The sequence below is a fragment of the Anser brachyrhynchus genome (genome assembly GCF_964034855.1).
Source record: "Anser brachyrhynchus genome assembly, chromosome: 6".
Lineage (NCBI taxonomy): Eukaryota > Metazoa > Chordata > Aves > Anseriformes > Anatidae > Anser > Anser brachyrhynchus.
The window spans coordinates 14137559-14154867 of NC_137700.1; the positions used below are offsets into that span (position 1 = coordinate 14137559).

At 37.2% G+C, this 17309-nt stretch overlaps 1 protein-coding gene across 2 annotated transcripts in view; it reads right to left on the reverse strand.

Moving 5' to 3' along the window:
- Positions 1-17309, reverse strand: part of PARG (poly(ADP-ribose) glycohydrolase) — a 65469-nt gene that overhangs the window by 23795 nt on the left and 24365 nt on the right. For both annotated transcript variants that reach the window (XM_080597858.1, XM_080597857.1), the window contains exons 8-9: positions 11633-11725; positions 9433-9590 (exon numbers count right to left, since the gene is read on the reverse strand). In XM_080597858.1, coding sequence (XP_080453984.1) covers positions 9433-9590; positions 11633-11725 — 251 coding nt within the window. The remainder of the gene's footprint in view (positions 1-9432; positions 9591-11632; positions 11726-17309) is intronic.

The following is a 17309-nucleotide window of genomic DNA, read 5'->3' on the forward strand; positions in this document are numbered from 1 at the left end:
AAAAATATAATTTCAATATTAATGTCCAAGAAAGCTACTAGTTTTATTTGCAGCAGACTGTCTTGAATTGAAATCAGTGACCCGGAGTGAAAACAAGCACATTGAGTATTCCTGGATCCAAATGCCTTACCCTACTTACAGCTCAGTGAGTTGCAGAGGAGAATATAATGCAACTATATTGCTTTAAAGAGCTGCATCATACCAGCAGCATTTCTAAAGAAATGAATCCTCCCCCTGCAGAAACAGCTTTATCCACTGAGCTACTACTGGCATTCTCAAACTCATCTGTAAAAAACGAAGCATTAAAAAGAAGCATCCAGTTTTTAGCCATTAAGTGAATGTATGCTTTTAAGGTAAAATGAAATATTTTTACAGCATCATCCATCTTCCAGCAACTTGAACAGGCATTACTTAATTTCACTTCCAATAAAGTGACAAGGCATTGTTATTGGCAAAACATAATGGAATTTATCTGGAAGGAAGAATAGTGGGGACTTCAGAAATAATATCCTTTGAACAGGAAGGTCACTAAAAGATGTCTGATACAGTGAAAGCCCTGAGGATGTAAGATGCAACAACCCCCATCCCCTCCAAACAAACAAAACAACACAAAAACCACAGCAGTGAGGAAAGCAATGACACAACATTACTCATTTCTTTCCATGCATTGGAATGATAATCTGCCAGGTAAATTTAGCTTTTAGTGATAAAGCGAAATAGATTTTTTTTTTTTCAGTATTTAAAAACTCTTATGGGATATGCATGCTGAAGACACAAATTTTATCCAAAATCTATTTTAAGTTACAGAAGCTAATTTTAGGTTGCCACAGTCAAAGGACTAAATAGGCATACTACAGGAAATCTGAAAACTGACCCAGAATCTGTAAGCAAGACGTAGTACCTGTAATTTTAATAAATTTAATAAAGGTTGAAAAGGTCTTATAAAAACCTCAGTCTTGGAACAACCGATTAGGACTTTAAGAAGGCAAACTTCATATGTGTATGTCCTACTTTAAAATGGGCCCATCTGTAAGTTCTAGCATGGCGTTGTGCTTGCTCAACTAATAAGGGGCTCCATAAAAGAGAGTTAAGTCTTTGCACACTTAAGTCTTGCCTAAATGCCTAAGTTATCTCTGACTTTTTATCTGGAAGTCTTACTTGGTATGAATCCTTTAAACTGGTTAGTTTATATATTAGCCTAATCATGCCTTCACTTTTTTTTTTTGCCTCAACTTCAACTTGAAATCTTGCTTATGTTGCACATTCTCAGTAGCGAGTTCTTCATGTCACAAAGGCAATACATGATTCAGCATAACTAGCACACTATGCTAAAAGTCCAGAGCTGAAAAAACTATGCTTGGAATAAGGCAGATCAAGCTAAAAGGGAACAACAAAAAGGCAGATGAACTTGGTTTCATCCATTACAATTACTCACCAAAATGTAGTCACCGTGTCAGTAGGGAATTTCGACCAAATAGACATTTTTTAAATCTGAAGTGGTCAGCAATGGCCTGTCTTTTCTCTTGTTAAATGTTGTGATAAATACTTTTTCCTTTCTCTCCTGGGATTAAAGCTAGAGTAATGCTGATTTCTTCTGAAATCTCATTTACAGCAGATAAATTCCCAAAACACATTCTATAATTACAACAATAAGAGAGATCTGTATTTCTGTCCTGCCCTGTAACACTGGGTAAAATTGTTAAAGATTGTTAAAGTCACTGTGGCAACACGTAGACTATTTCCCAGCTAACAGTCAGACACCTACTTCAATTTTTTGAAGAGAAATCTTCTACACGAGAAAGAAAACACCAAAACCAGTAAGACCAGCTACTGGGAATATGCAAAAAAAGTGCTCAAAAAAAAAAATTTGCAACAACCATCAATAAACATGCAGTAAAGTTTTAAAGGCAATAGTTTGCACTGTTCCAATATTTATTATTGCAAAAACAGGTGCTTTTGTTTTATAATAATGTTTTCCTAAAATCTTACGGTGGAAGAAGTATTTTAGAAGTATAATCAATGTTCTGCTTTCTGAAGCCTCACTGATGGCAAATTCAGAATTGTCTTATTTTCAACCAACATTTCCACCTTAGAAAGGCAGAAGCAAAAAAAAAAAAAAAAAAAAGGCAGAGCTCTGAAGAACCTGCTTGTAAGTGCCTTGAAGAGCACCTCACATGGGGCTGGTGCATTGGAAACTGTTTGCAAACAGTTCTCTAACCAAAACCTAACTTGTTCTGTAATGCTGAGAACACCATGTTGTCTTTCAAGAAACACAGATGCAAAAGTGTCAAATACGCAAATGGAAGAAATGCATTCTCTCATGGCGTTTTATACATCTAAAGGATCTTGGCAAGTGGTCAATCTGAAAGGTACTTCTAAGGGTACATTTCCAATGATGCAATATCAACATGATTTAATAACATGAAGAGCTACTCAAAAGCGTCCTTGACATGCAAATAGTTTACTGGGGAAAAGCTGAAACTGTTTACATAAATGGTTTCATAATGCATTGCTTCTGATTAAGGTGTAATTAAAAATATAGCAGCATACTCGTAAATTTTAATTTCCAAGGAGCTAAACTGATCCCTTGATGTTACACCAAGAACTGCTCCGTAATTTCCCAAGTAGAAAGAACCATTACAATCTTGTGATTTAGGCTGCTAGTTAACATTAATTTCCTATCAGTATTTCCATTTCCAGCCTGTATCTTCCCACCCCCAGGCTGCATTTTTTTTTTGAACACTCCTTGTCAAAGAGTACACAGGTGTTTCTAACACTGAAATTGGAACCAATCCTAAGACTCAGAAAACTGTCCACACAGTAACAACGTGCAAAAATTTGCAGTATGGATTATACTTCAAAGCACTGTGTAAACTTCCCATTCATAACTCCATGACATTTCATATGTGCTGCTTGCAAAAAGTATGGATGCACAAATTTATAGTTATGGTCCCCACAATTAACCACCTGAGCTTTTTCGTCAACTACCACAGGCACTAAAAAGTACCTTCTTACAGGAAGAAAAAAATTTTGTACCATTCATAAAAAACATTTTTAAAACAACAGTTATTTCAACTTGATCTCATCTTTTTTAATTTCTATTTTTGTATATGTTTCATAAAATACAGACAATGCTACTACAGTAGTATATGTATAGAAAAAAATAAGCATATATTAGAGGTATGTGCTCAAAAACTTTTTTTCTCTTGAGGTGCATGATCAAAAAAGTTTGGAGACCACTGCACTAGACAGTTTTAAAAACTTAAATGGCAGTTGCACAATTTAAGATAAGGAAATCTGAACAAATTAAGAATTGGAATTCTTACATACAACGTAAAATATAAACCCTTACTAGAAAGTCCTGCTGCTATTGAAAATAGCTTAAGAACTAAAAATAAAGCTTTTCGGAGTAGCAAAATTTCAATTCATGTATTTTGGACTTCATAGTAATCAAAAGCAGGATAATCCAGATAAGAAACCTGCCCAGAGACAAAAGGCAGACAAAATAACTCGCTCTGTGAGAGCACAAAAGGAGAAGTCACTATTTAGACCTCACACCTCCTGACAGGAAAATACAGCACAACCTTAAGTGAGTCAAGTACAGCAACATCAGTTCTATTTTTCTGGTGGCTAGTGGACGTCTTCCCCATTTAATAACCCAAACCCCAGCTTTCTGAATTAAAACAGCCTTCTATTTCTGTCTATACAGAAAGCAATTTAGAGGTTTTGAATTCCCTTGGCATCAAGAAAGAGAAAAACAATATATTCAATGATTCAACCTCACAGGCAATTTCTTATTTACTGTTGTGTCATAGGTATAAACTGTCATCATCTCAAAGTTATCTAAGAGCATCATACCATTCAACACCATTTTGTTTAATTAGAACTCCATCTTTAGATTAAATATCATTTTTTAAGATTTGTATAAGCATACAGAAATTAAGCAATGTGACTTTGTTAGTCATCTAGAGGCTAAAACCATCTTTCCTTCTCACATACAACCAGACTCCTGCTCTGTACTTTTCATTTTGTGCTTTCATTTATTTTGGAAAGCAACTTGGAGCATTTTAAGTTGCTCCTAAGAAAAAGCTTTGGTGACTTAGCAGTCTAAGAAACAGCACGCTGATATATGACTGATGGAATGATAAAAACGCTAACCCCAAGTACTCAACACCAAGAAACAGCAGGGTAAAATGTTTTACAGTGAACATCTAAACCAAAAAGCTTTACCACAGCATGGTAAAACTAAGTTCTGAAGTAAATGACTCTATTTACTAAGGTATCAAAGTAGTACTCAGAGTACTGTTGCAGTCACCAGAGCAAAGTAATTACTAGACTTGTTAGGAACGGTGTTCTTCTAAGCCATCTATTTAAAGATCATTTCATCATCCACCACACACAAGTTGACTTTAACTTTTCCCAGGAAATGATGCTCCACTGAAATCTACGCTAATTAGTACATAGACCTAAGGCAGGTGTAACAGGACCAGTGCCTATAGACAAAGAAAACCTAGAATCACTTTTCCGAGGAGCAATGCATCTCTCAGTCCAAACCAAGTTCTCTCAAAGTCGCTAGATAATTTATTCCCCAGAGAACCCTCATTAGTGTTACAAAATTGATGTTGTTTATGAAGAGACAATTGCATTACTGGTAAACTAGATTTCAATTCTCCTGTATAAACGTACTATACAGTTTGCCCATTTCCTTTCATATATTATACATTCCATAAAAGACATATATCTTAACTACTGTTGTTAGTTTTTTTCCTCCTCTCATTTCCAATCACTTGAAATTACTTTAAAAGCTTGTTTGATAAAGATGAAGAAATTCAGTCCTAGTAGAATGCTGGTTGTTTCAGACCAGAGCATCTCACTAAGGTATGTGCTAAAAGATCCACCAGGTTTCTGTTACTAGACACACTATTTTTAATTGTACTACAGCCTCACTTGCTTTGACAGAAACTATTACAGATGCCTCATATCTCCAGTTTAATTACAGTAATTTTTTGAAAAAAGAAAATAGACAAGTTATTGCAACTTGACACTACAGCTAAGAATGGTTCTTCAACAAACCAGTTTCCATTTCAGTCATCTAGAAAACTGATTCGAGATTGCAGGTTTTTTTTTTCTTCATACTTTTCTTTTACACATAATCAGACTTAATAGTTTTCCAAAATTACCAAATACTATAGCGTTAAGATACAGGGGGAAGAAAAAACTCCCCAGAGCAAAGTCTTATATGACACTGGACTGTATCAGGTTTCAGTTATCTTTTCAAAAATAAATGCAAGAAAGCATTGTTCTTTCTTAACTTTGATGTATTTCAAGAAGGAAAATGCTTTATGAAAATTCTACATTAAAACACGAACTATCCACAAGGAAGATTCATTATGAGTATTACCAGAAGAAACTGCTTTAAAATGTGAGCATCATCATAATCTGAGATATGATCTCAGAAGAGTCAATACAACTCATCCTTTACATTCAAACAGCACGCAGCTTCTATGGGAAATTTATCAGTATGAGGGATAAAACGAAAAATATAATTATTCTTTTTGTGATGGAGTATTTTTGCATAAAACTGGCCAATCCATTTCCATTTTATATATTATAAAAGCATTTTTTTTAAATTGAACTTTTAAATTTTAGTTTGATGTTTGAACGTTTGAATGGAAGCAATGCTTTCTGCTATTTTGTATGATCTAATTATTTGGCCACTGAACAGATGTCATTCCATCTACTAAAATTCATAACCATTCAAGCTCTCAAAGTTAAACTGCGAATGCCATTTTATTAACTACAATTTTAATGAATTATGTCATTAATGACTTAAGAACTGTAAGAGGCTGATCCTTGCCAAGTCCTAAAGGGAATAATTTAATTAAATTACAGAGTATTTCATTATACGAGTGACTTTGACTCTGTAGCATGATGAACAATCAAACTAGACACTCAGTGTCACAACATACCATTAAGCCAAGTGCTTCAGTATCAAATGAGGAACGCTCACTCTCTCCTCCCTTCATCCAGCAACACAGACAGGAGAGGAGAGGAGAAGCACAGATGATTTCTGTTAATACTAACGCACAAAATGGCCTTCCTTCCAATCACTTGCCGCTATTAGCGCATGCACCAGCATTCAAGCCACATGCCATCATCCCTGCAGTAACAGTGCCAAGCACCAGCACACCAGAAAGCACTAAACAAAGGAGGAAAAAATGTATTCTTAATATCTTATATGCACTGAGCATCCGTCGTTTTGTCAGATTCACGTCTTGATTGGGGGTGGAGAGTGGATATCACAGTATCCTACTTAACACCACACAGAAACCTACAGCAGGGCAAAGACTGCAAGGGAGGAGGGAACGTGACAGCACTTAAAACACAGAAAACATAACTACGTTATAGTGGATAAACAGGTACTGATGTTTAAGTCTGCATAAAGTGAATCGATATATGATTGCTGTTTAAAACTGTAAACATAAGAAACACCTTACACACTTCCGTTTCTAACTTAAGGCACAAGTTTTATTTTTTCAGTCTCAGAGTTGAAGGAAAGAGTGGAAGGAAACCTTTTGTATCAACACAAAGTAAATGCGTAGTGGAATTAAGGAACACAACGTTCGCTAAAGGAAATTCTCAAATGCTAGCATGCACTTAGTAATTTTGCTTCATTAGGGAATCATGGCAGATTTTTTTTTTCCACACCCAAGAATGCAATAATTCATTCATAGTCATGCAGCAGAGATTATGCCGAGGAAAGAACTAAGTCTGGAAAAAACTGCAGGTTCACAATACTGTGGGGAGAAAGGGCTGCTGTAGAACAATTTGCTATGCCCATCCCTAAACAGAGCAGAGCAATAGCCTACAAAGCCTTTAAATAAAAACACCAGAAAAAAAGTCACAAAAATCTTAATTTCAGCCATTACTTGCTGCCTTTTGAACACACCCAGCTTCTCACGAAAGGCTTTCCTGTAAAACCTGAGGATACAGACTGCAGCAGAACAAACCTTGTCATCCTGTAAGCCTGAAAAAATAGCTGAAAACATGACATTTTGTCTTTTCCTGCTCCTAAAGAACTAACTTTTCAGGGTGAGAAAATACAGGATTGGCAGGAGGAAAAGAAGAAATGGGATACTGCCCATCCTCCTCCCCTTCATTTTAGATTTCAACGAAGTCCAGTTACATACAGTAGCATGATAGAAAACAGTGCAATTTCTTGTAGTATTCTCTACATCACTCACTTCAATCTCCTGCTTTAATCCCGTCAGTCCCCCTCTCACTGACACATTTGCTCTTATTTTATCTACCGCTAGTCACACCTCCTTCCTACTTCACTAATCTGCTCGTTATCAAATGCAAAATAACGAGGGAAAAAATAACCTTAGGCCAACAAATGATTAAATAAAAAGGATCACAAAGATAAGCGTTCTTACATAAGAACACAAAAAAGCGTACATTGGCAAACGCTGAGGAACATACGCTTTTAAACTTCAGGAAAAAGAGGACATCAGCGTTCCTTCTTTTCTCCAGTTTCGTTACAACATTCTTGCACTTACGCAAGTAAAACTGCCTTTCTACCTTATGTGACCAAAAGCAGAGCATTACTTCACACACAATTCAAGAGGGAGGCCTGAAGAATGCCTGTTGTATTATCCCTTTTAAATAATATTATAGGAATTTACTACGAGTAATAGCACTAAGAAGCCAAGTAAGAGAGAGCAAAGGACTGACCAGAATAAGGCAAAAATCCTGAACAGTTAGAGCTTTTTACTGACTATTCTTTTAAGTCTATGGCAGTAATTTATTTACCTAGTAGTTTTCCAAGGCTTTTTTTGTATTAAAAGTAGTTCAAAATATTATGTCCTGAGTTAACCACTAGTATTACACTGTAATACTGTGACTTTACGTACCTGTGCGATGTTCTGTGTGAATTTATTTCAAAGACTTTGCAGCATTTTATTCTACAGTTGATAATTCAACTGCTTGGTTTAGACTATGTTTAAGGTACAATAAAAACCTGATACAAGTACTTTAAAAAAAAGAAAAGGAAAAAAATCATCTATAAGCCTGCAGTTGGGACAGTCAAACAGGCCCCTGTCCAGAACCTTGCTGTCCTCTCCCACTACCCTGAACATAAGCTGCTTTAACAAATGGATGGTTACTTCTCACTTATTTGTACTTATGAACTGATGGTGGAAAATATGCTGAACCCCTACGGGGCACAAATGACCACTCACACTTCTCTTCTGTACCCCGCTGCACTGTTGGATTAAACACCAAGTCAGGAAACATTTACCAAGTATAGCTTTCTGGTCTCTCTTCTGAAATACTCAGTGTAGAGAAACTTCAGCTAACTCTTAGCGACAACAAGCACCAAAACCTTTATGAGTGTTCCAGCACATTTGACATGATTTATTTCGGCCAGTTAGAGCCTAGCGTGGCTCTTATGACACAAATGCTCAAGTGCTGGATTACAGGTAACACTGCATCTTTATATCTTGTCTCAACGTTCAGAGCATATATGCTATGTGTATTAACTGTGAGGGAATGAGGAAAACCTCCAGATGATGATCTGTCCGAGACAAATAAACCTAAGGTTAATCCACACAGAATTGTACAGAAGCGACCAGAGAAAAGAAACTCATTTCTAATCTACAAGTCTGTGTGAACTATACTATTCTGCAGCAGAAAATTATCTCATCCTTTTCCCCATTTATAACTGAAATAAGGACATTTATGCAATAACAGATACAAAGAAAATATTTCAAATCTGTATGCATGGTAGTATTGAGGAACGGAAAGAATAAGGGCTTGTTTAGAAATCAAAGTCTTTTCAGTTAAATTCATGTTGTGGTCTTACAACCTTCCTAGACTAATTTGCAGGGCAGATTTATTTTAATGTGAAGCTCTACAACTGCCTTAAAGTGATAGGCAGATGTATGGTTACTGAAGAATCAAGTCCTAGTCCTGACTCAACGTGCAGATCGCTACTGCTAACACAAAGGAGACAACAGGAACATGTCTGGGGAAGCACTGACCTTTAAATTAAATACATATAAAATATCTGAAGCAAAACCAAAATAGGCCATTCATAGACAAATGGCTATATAGAAGTAGGAAATTGCATCAGTTTAATTGTGCCAGTGTAAGACTGTGCCTTGTGCACGTGCACACAGGGAAACAGAAAAGGAAATATTAAACAATCTTCCTGCATGCAAGTTTTTTGTTGCCTTTTTTTTTTTTTTTTTAAGTAGTTGCATTTCTTTCTTGTCCCTTAGATGTAAGAAGAAAATAAGAACGCAAACTACTGAAACCAGTGAGCACAGTCTTCTAAAAACATGGAAGAAGAAACAGGTTTCTCCCCGTAAATGACAAGTACAATATTTTCATTGAAGGGTTATCAGTTCCATTTACTCCAGAGTGCCATACCTGTTGAAGTTAATGTCGGGATAACTAGAATACTCGGACTTCATCTTTGCATTGCGACGTGGAAAAGTACAGAAGAAAGCATTGGCCAGAAAGCTAGCAATCTGTTCTTGTGACATTGTGATGGAGTGATTCATCTTTTGTTTCAGCAGAGGTACTGGCTACCAAGTGGGAACAAAACAAGTGAGGGGGAGGGAGAGCCAGGAGAGAAGGGAGGGAAGGAGAGAAAAATAATTAGCTTACCCATTTTAAAAGAAAAAACAGCAGCACAAAATTACATTTGTTAAATTAGAGCAAGAGTAATTTAGGCCATTGGTGAACCCTTTAATCAGCAGCACCATTAAAGTCAAGAACAGTTTATTCAAGACAATTGGGAAAAAGCTTGCTTGACAAACTGCAGATTTCTAATCAATAATAAAAAAGAGACCAGGAACACACAACTTATCAAACAAAACCAGGGGAAAGAGAGGACAAAGAATAGACAGGATTTGCAATTCCTGGGCAATCTTAAAAACTGAAGTAAAAAAAAAAAAAATGCAACTTTGACAGTTGTACAGTTAAAAACCCCTAATGAATGTTTTCAGTTACAATAATCAAGCATTGTACTTTACAAAGAAAGGTGGAGGTCACTCCACAGATCATCCTATGACTTCAATTTTTTTCTGTCCTCCCTGAACTAAAAAACAGACTGATAATCTTTGCAGGAAGTATAGGATCATTGATTCTTTTATAATCTGAATGAATAAAAAAAGCACAGCTTCATTTTGGTCTTCACTTTGGGGTTTGACTCTAGTTTGGATTTTTTTTTTCCAGTTTAAAGAGAAACAAAATGGGAGGTGGGGAACAAACCTGAAGTGTTACACATCTTCCGTTTTATCAGGCTTTAGCGTCCTGATATGGAATATTCCCTCACCACATTCAAGGTAGTTTATTTAAAAACAAAACAAAAAACAAACAAACAAAAAAGCAATTAAAAAAATGCATCTCTATTTACCAAGGAATCAGTAACAATTATGATAAATCCACTTGACAGAAGGGAGAGAAGAGTTCTCACCTCTTCTTCCAACACTCCTAGCCATCGCCACTAGCCTAGCTCCAGCAGAGCTGAGCAGCTACCTTTTAATCCTTGCAGTTATGAATACAGAAGCTGTTGCTAATTTAGACTGTTGAATACACAGCCCTGTTTACTCCAGAACACAAGTTTTCCTTCATTCTTATAATTACTACATTCACTGCATCTCATTCTGTTTTCTGCCTATTTAAGTAACAATCTACATTATGATGTCTGAAATCACACAGGTGGGGGGGGGGGAGAAGCCTGAGACGCTCTCAGTCCTATAAGCCTATAAAAATAGGTTATGCTGGACAGTATATTCTACTGGAACAAGTTTAGCTTCATATAACCCAAAAATGAAGTCTGACAAAGTCCTTAACCATTTATTAATGGTTAAGAACTGGCTGTACTGGCTAACAGTACAACATCTTTATAATAGGCATTACTACATGAACTTCTGAATCCTGTGTGTTACTCTGTGTTCAGAAACTTCTTGGCAGTCTCAAAAAATTCTCCTACCAGTGACCAGTCAAAAAAACAAAGCTTCAATATTCATATTGTTTGAAATTATCTACCTATTGTAGAACACCTTCTGCATGAAGTAAGAAAAGATTTACTGTTCCAGTTCAACAAAAATCAATGTAGAAAATTGTGACAAAGGAGCTTACAAATTAGTCCTAACCCTGCCAGCGTGTTGTCATGCAACCTCACTTATTTGATTAGTCCTATTCACTTCAACGAAATTATTCACAGTAAGGCTTTTATTAGCTTTACAACCCACAGAACTGATTCCAGTAACAGTAACAAAGATTTAGTTAGGTTTGTATGTGCACAAGTTTTGCAATGCTCTATGCAGAATAAAGTATGCTCCCACAAAATGCTTTATGAAAACACTACTTCTATGTTTCAAAAAGTGAAAATCAGGTGTTTCAAGTTTATTCAAGTATTTCAGTTGATAAGTGTGATTCTATTATATTGTTACAGACGTGTGTCGTCCATTCTGTTCCCTCAGCTTCATCTACATTCAATACAAAAGCTATATTTTTATTAAGAATATAATGTAAGCTTGATCTTTTGACCCTAGCCATTAGCTTCAGTTTGCAGAAAACCGGTCTGCCAGAGAACATTTAGCTAGCTATGTTTACTTACCTGTGTGCAGATACTAGGGAGACAAAGCGCAAGCTTGACCATATCAGGAAGAATGGACTGGAACAAATGCTGGGCCTCTGCATCTTCAAGAACCTGTTAAAAAGGGAAAAAATAGATATATTTTTTAAAAGGATAATTAAAAAAAATCTCAGAAATAACTGTACAAAACAAGTTTGTGAAGACAGGATCCGTTCAAAAGAAATGGAAGGAAAAAACAGGTCCTATTAGCTTAATTCAAATCCGTAGCATTATCATAGTACTTCACTGCATTTTACTTTGCAATAATCCACTAAACTGAAATATACAAACTATTCTCTCTCTCTGAAAAGCTGCATGTCATGAAATGCACGATGAAAGAATCTTGAATAGTTAAGTTTGACTCTTTTCAAAGCAAAGAGCCAAATTCTCCGCTAATACGAATCACTACATAACCACTAAAGTACTGGCACGGTTTGATTTACTTTCATATTCAGGCCATACACTGAGGCAAGCACCTGTGACATTCTCCTGTTAAGGACACACAAAACACACTGGGGCAGACCAATGGTCCTCAGCAGCAGCAACAGAAAATGCTCTAAGGGCATGCGAGCCTGGCCACTCTGCTCTTCCCCCCCATCCCATCACGTTCCCCCAACATCCACAGCCACCGGACTACCTTCATTAAAGGGTGCGACCCACCTGGTCCCCCAAGTTCTCCCACGCCACCTTGCCAGCCTCTTCCTGTAATCGGCTTCCCAAGATGGAGAGACTGCAACTAATGATGCTCAAACAGGTACGCCCAGGTTCCACGAGGTTTTTCAAAGCTTTTACACTCAAGACCTGGTCACACCAAGCCCCTCTGCCCCATTATCAACTGCTTTCCTGACACTGCCTGGCCCGCAGCCTGTATGTTCGGCAGCTTTGGCAAATCCCATCTGGTTATCAAGCCAATGCAGCCAGAGAGCTGCCAGCAATGAGTCCAGCTCCCTCTTCTAAGTTGCAAATGACAGTTCCAAGCTCAACCAAAGGAAATTAAGATGCCTACTTTCCAACACATACTGTTCCCCATAAAATACAAGCTGAAAATATTGTTTGGAGGCTATCAGTTTCAGGTCTTCCAAAATCATTAAAATAACAGAAGTATCTCTCCTCTAGTCCATCCCATTTCAAGTGATATAAAATGCTGAGTGCTCAGGAAGTTAAAAAAAACAACCAACAAAACAAATACTCAAAGAACAAACAGCACATGGTGTGGGTGTGTGTCTGTATGGAAGAATAAAAGGATATTTCCAATACCTACATAGTTACTTCCCATACATTACGTATGCTGCTCAGGGATACATACAAACAACGTTTTAATTATAAATTGAAACAAGAACTTACAAAGAACAGCGAACCTAAGAAATCTGAAAATCATTCAATAGAGCAGGAATGCAAGTAACTTTTTTTTTTAAAAGACTAATAAATATTAATCTCACTTCTACTGCTGTTGGCTACATATACACTTAGTTTTACACAGAATAGGTCAGATATTGAAAATTATCACCTAACCGTTATCATCATCTGCTCTAGCAGGAAACTTTTCCCTGTTCTTAGGTGCGATGTTTTTAAGTGCCAGAAACAAACCAAATACGCATTTAAGGACTGAATTTCAGATCTCAATAAATAAAATGAATATGTAAGTTAAATCTATTCAAAAGATGACATTTAACCTCAGATGTCTACCAGGCTGTCAAACTCTGATATTCTCTCCCCTTCGGGTAACACTTCCTCTCTTTCAGAATTGACATATAAAGAGTGGCTGCTGTGCTTTGCTGACTGCCACAGACTATACAGTATCACTTATCTGGTGACACATTATGGCACTGGGCTTTTCATAGCTGTCAAGGCTTCAACCTTCTCTTTATGCTTCTTTTAAAACAATATAACAATGGTAAGAGACGATTTCTTCCCAAAGCAGAAGCAGGGCCAGCAACTGTTCAGCTCAGCTCTGATGCAGAATATATAACTAGAAAGTTTACTTTTTAAACTCTGAAATGCTACTTTTCATTCTCCTTATCTTCCTAATGTTGTATCGGAACAGTCTCCTTTCTAAATTATTCCCATACACAATTTTTACTAGACCTCCACTAACAAAACCATCAAAATCACAAGCTGTTAATACTCAGAAGCATTTTCATTGGACTTCAGACAGATGATTCCTACATTGAAATGACAAATCACTTTTTGTTGCTATTCCTGCATCTAAATGACAAATGACTTTTTATTGCTGCTGCTGTTGTATTTTTTTGAAAGGACTGTCACCAGATAAGTCACTTAAAGGACCCCACAACTTACATACGACCACTACGAGGGCTAAGCTCACAAACCTCGCCAAGCAACTGCCAACTCTACCCTTCTCTAATTGAACCAAGCAGCCCAAGTGTCCCTGTTTTAAATGCTCCCCTATTTAGGCACAGCTCTTCTAACTTCTCCCAAAAACTTTCTCCCTAAAAACAACTCCTTGGGTGCAATATTCAGTCCTGTGCTTCTCTTGAGGAGATAGGCCATTACTGAACAGTGGCATTAAGTCAGAAACACATAGCCTTTCTCACCTCTAAGTTCCTAGAGAACCAAGTAACTTGAGTCACGGTCACAGCGTAATCATAACTTTACCTTTTCTGCCCACAGATTCTTCCTTTGAGGTTTCATAGACAGAGAACACCTGAAAAACCCTGTCTGCTTCACCCTCATCCTCTTGACCACCAAAGCAGCATACCAGCAGCTTTGTAGGCCACCCACTATAAGTGCATGTTCTCAGCTATGCTCAGTGCTGTGTGGAGCCTGGTTTTCATCTGTAACATGCTTCTCAGACATAGAAAACAGGAAAAGAAAAAAAAAAGGACAGTCAGCCATGGAAAGTAAATGGACTCCAGGATGTGGAGTGCTGACACCACAGCTACATCTGACAGACATCCCAGGATGCAAACACCAGCATGGGAGAACCCTGCAGCAGCACAGAGAACACCTGGTCACAAAACTGAATACAGATTTATTTAGAAGGAAACCCTCTTCAGGAAGCAATGACTTGTACTGATATAAAAAGCAGCATATTTTAGAGTTGTATTGCATATTCTACTTATTTATTGTCACTGAAAGAGGGATGTGTCATTCTTCATCCTCAAATACACACACCCACCCCATGTTCTTGAGATCCTTCAGCTTGCTGACCCAACAGGAAAATAACCTGGGGGACCTGTCTTCCACTGCACTAGTAAGTCAGAGCAGGCTACCAAACAGTCATGCATTACCAACGTGGTGCAGGGTGGGTAAAACAGAACCAGGCAGTCCACTCGCCAATGGGCTACAAAGCAACTCTTCACTGAAGAAGCAACGTTCCAGTTAGTGCAAAGCTGTTACAAGAAGAATCTCACTGAACAAGATCTCCTAGTACAGGGACACCTGTATTTATTCCGTAATGTGCTTTTAACCATATACAGTCTTTTTCGAGGCTGCAACTATGCAAACATTAAGAGAAAGGACTGAATTTTGTTTTTGAATGCTTAGTATTTGTTTTATAACTTAAGGAATTCTAAAATACAAAATGGTTTTCAAGAGTTTTTGATGAAAAAAATACATTAGCTACCATAGCAATTTTGTTTTTTTACACAACTGATCGTTTTCTGCTTTCCTTATTATACATACATACCCTCTGCAGCTTCTTTCAGGGTTTGAAGCAAAACAAAAATATATTGTTGACTTTATTCATAGTCCTCCAATCAAGCAAAAATTATTTAGGAATGGAATAAGAGCAGGGGTTACCTCCAACGGAAAAGTACATGTAATCAGAGTTACAAAACATGAATTGCCTTTTTCCAAAGAAATCACTCTGCGATTTCATCAGTATTTGCAGTGGAGTGATTGACTAAACAGAAGTGACTTAGAGCTCCAATTCCTAAGATGCAAATGGTTCAGCGAGCTGTAACAGAGCTAAGAGCTCTTGGCCAAACTTGCATTGCAATTTTACAAAATGAACATTTATAGAGCAGCAAAGAGGTCTAACTACTGCTGTAAGTAATGGCCTCTTGTCACTATAAACTAGTCCTCCAAAATGTAACGAATGAGCATGCCTGACAGTCCCAGCAAGAAGGATCTGAGGTAGCATGGGTTGATAGTGATGGTAGAGTTTAAATCTAAATCTGACAGCTCATTAAACCAAACCAGCTACACATACAGAACACAAACTCGGACACCTCTATCTATCACATGGGAAGGTTGAATAATCAAGTCAGCAGGCAAAACAACATGCTAAGACAGCAATGGCTTAATGTTTTCAATTTGTTTTTACTTCCCCATATTAACTTCAGCAGCAGGACAATGACCACCTGAACCACATTCTTAAGGACGAAGGGGAAAAACAGAGGTCAGACTTCAGACTTGATGTCTTATTCCCTAATTCTAATGGATTTCAGCCTTCTTTTTCCCTCCCAGCTGTCATAGTGCTGCTTGTACTTTCTTAGAACTAATTTCAGTTCCTGCTTGTAAATGCGCTGTATAATCAGCTACCGCACTGAACTGCCTTTCCAGTGAGAGTTTTCCTAATTGCTCTCATGTAAGATCTCATAGGGTTACAAGTGGTAATGGCCTCCTAACTGATACATTAGACAAACTGGGTAACTTCTACCTACCATATTCACAGTAATCTTACTCTCCTGGTCTCAGAATTTTTTTCTTCACTACCTTCAATTTGTCTCAAATAAAACAAACTCTGTATATATTTACAAGACATTAAGATCTACACAAACACTTCCAAACTGAGAAACCTGACTGCAAATAGAAGTGTAGCATATAATGTATATAGTTTACCCAGACATAACTTTAATATATCTCCTTGTCTTTGAATTGCAGACCTGGAGAGGAGGTAAGTGAACAAAGGAGTACTAGTCACATTTTTACAAAGAGAAAGACTAGCTCAGTGCCACATGCAAGAAATCTGGTATCAGTCTGAACCATGAAGCCTAACACAACTCACAATGGTCTTCTGAATAAAAGTTTGATCAACCTCTGTAATTTTGCAACTTTGGTGAGGATTACAGAATAAACAGAAAACTGAAAAAAGTGAAAACTAATTTGGGAAAAAAAGGAGAATAGGAACTTGTGTTTGAAGGCTTAATTTCTTAAGAAATTACAAGGAGTATTACAACCTTTTTTTTCTGTTTGTGAGCATTTAAAATTATTTTTTCCCCCATTCAGCGCATAGACTGTATCTCCCTTCCAAAAGGTCCTCTATTGCTGACTTGAGAGAAAAGCTCTGTTGTACACTCACTCTTCTACAAAATATCCACGTTTTGATAGCGTTCGCAATTTCCATTTCCCGCTTGTTTTTTAAAAGTGTATTCCACAAAATACCCTCTGAGTCATCCTGAGGTGTCTCCCCTTAAGCTCTTTCCTTTCAGATGATGCTTATACAAAAACTTGTGTATTTAAGCAATCATGTAACAGATCCTTAGTGTACTATGTACTGTCTTCCTTTCCTCTTAGTTCCTGAGCACTCTGCACTTACCTACTTGTTCTCCTCTGTCCCAAATAGAAGTCAAATGCTTTTTGTTCACTGTTTGTGCAACACTTAAGCCTGGCTGAGTCTAGATCCACGACTAAAACTCTTCAGTGCCAATAAAACAACCAAGCCATTGTCTATTATATTCAAGCCTATTACCAG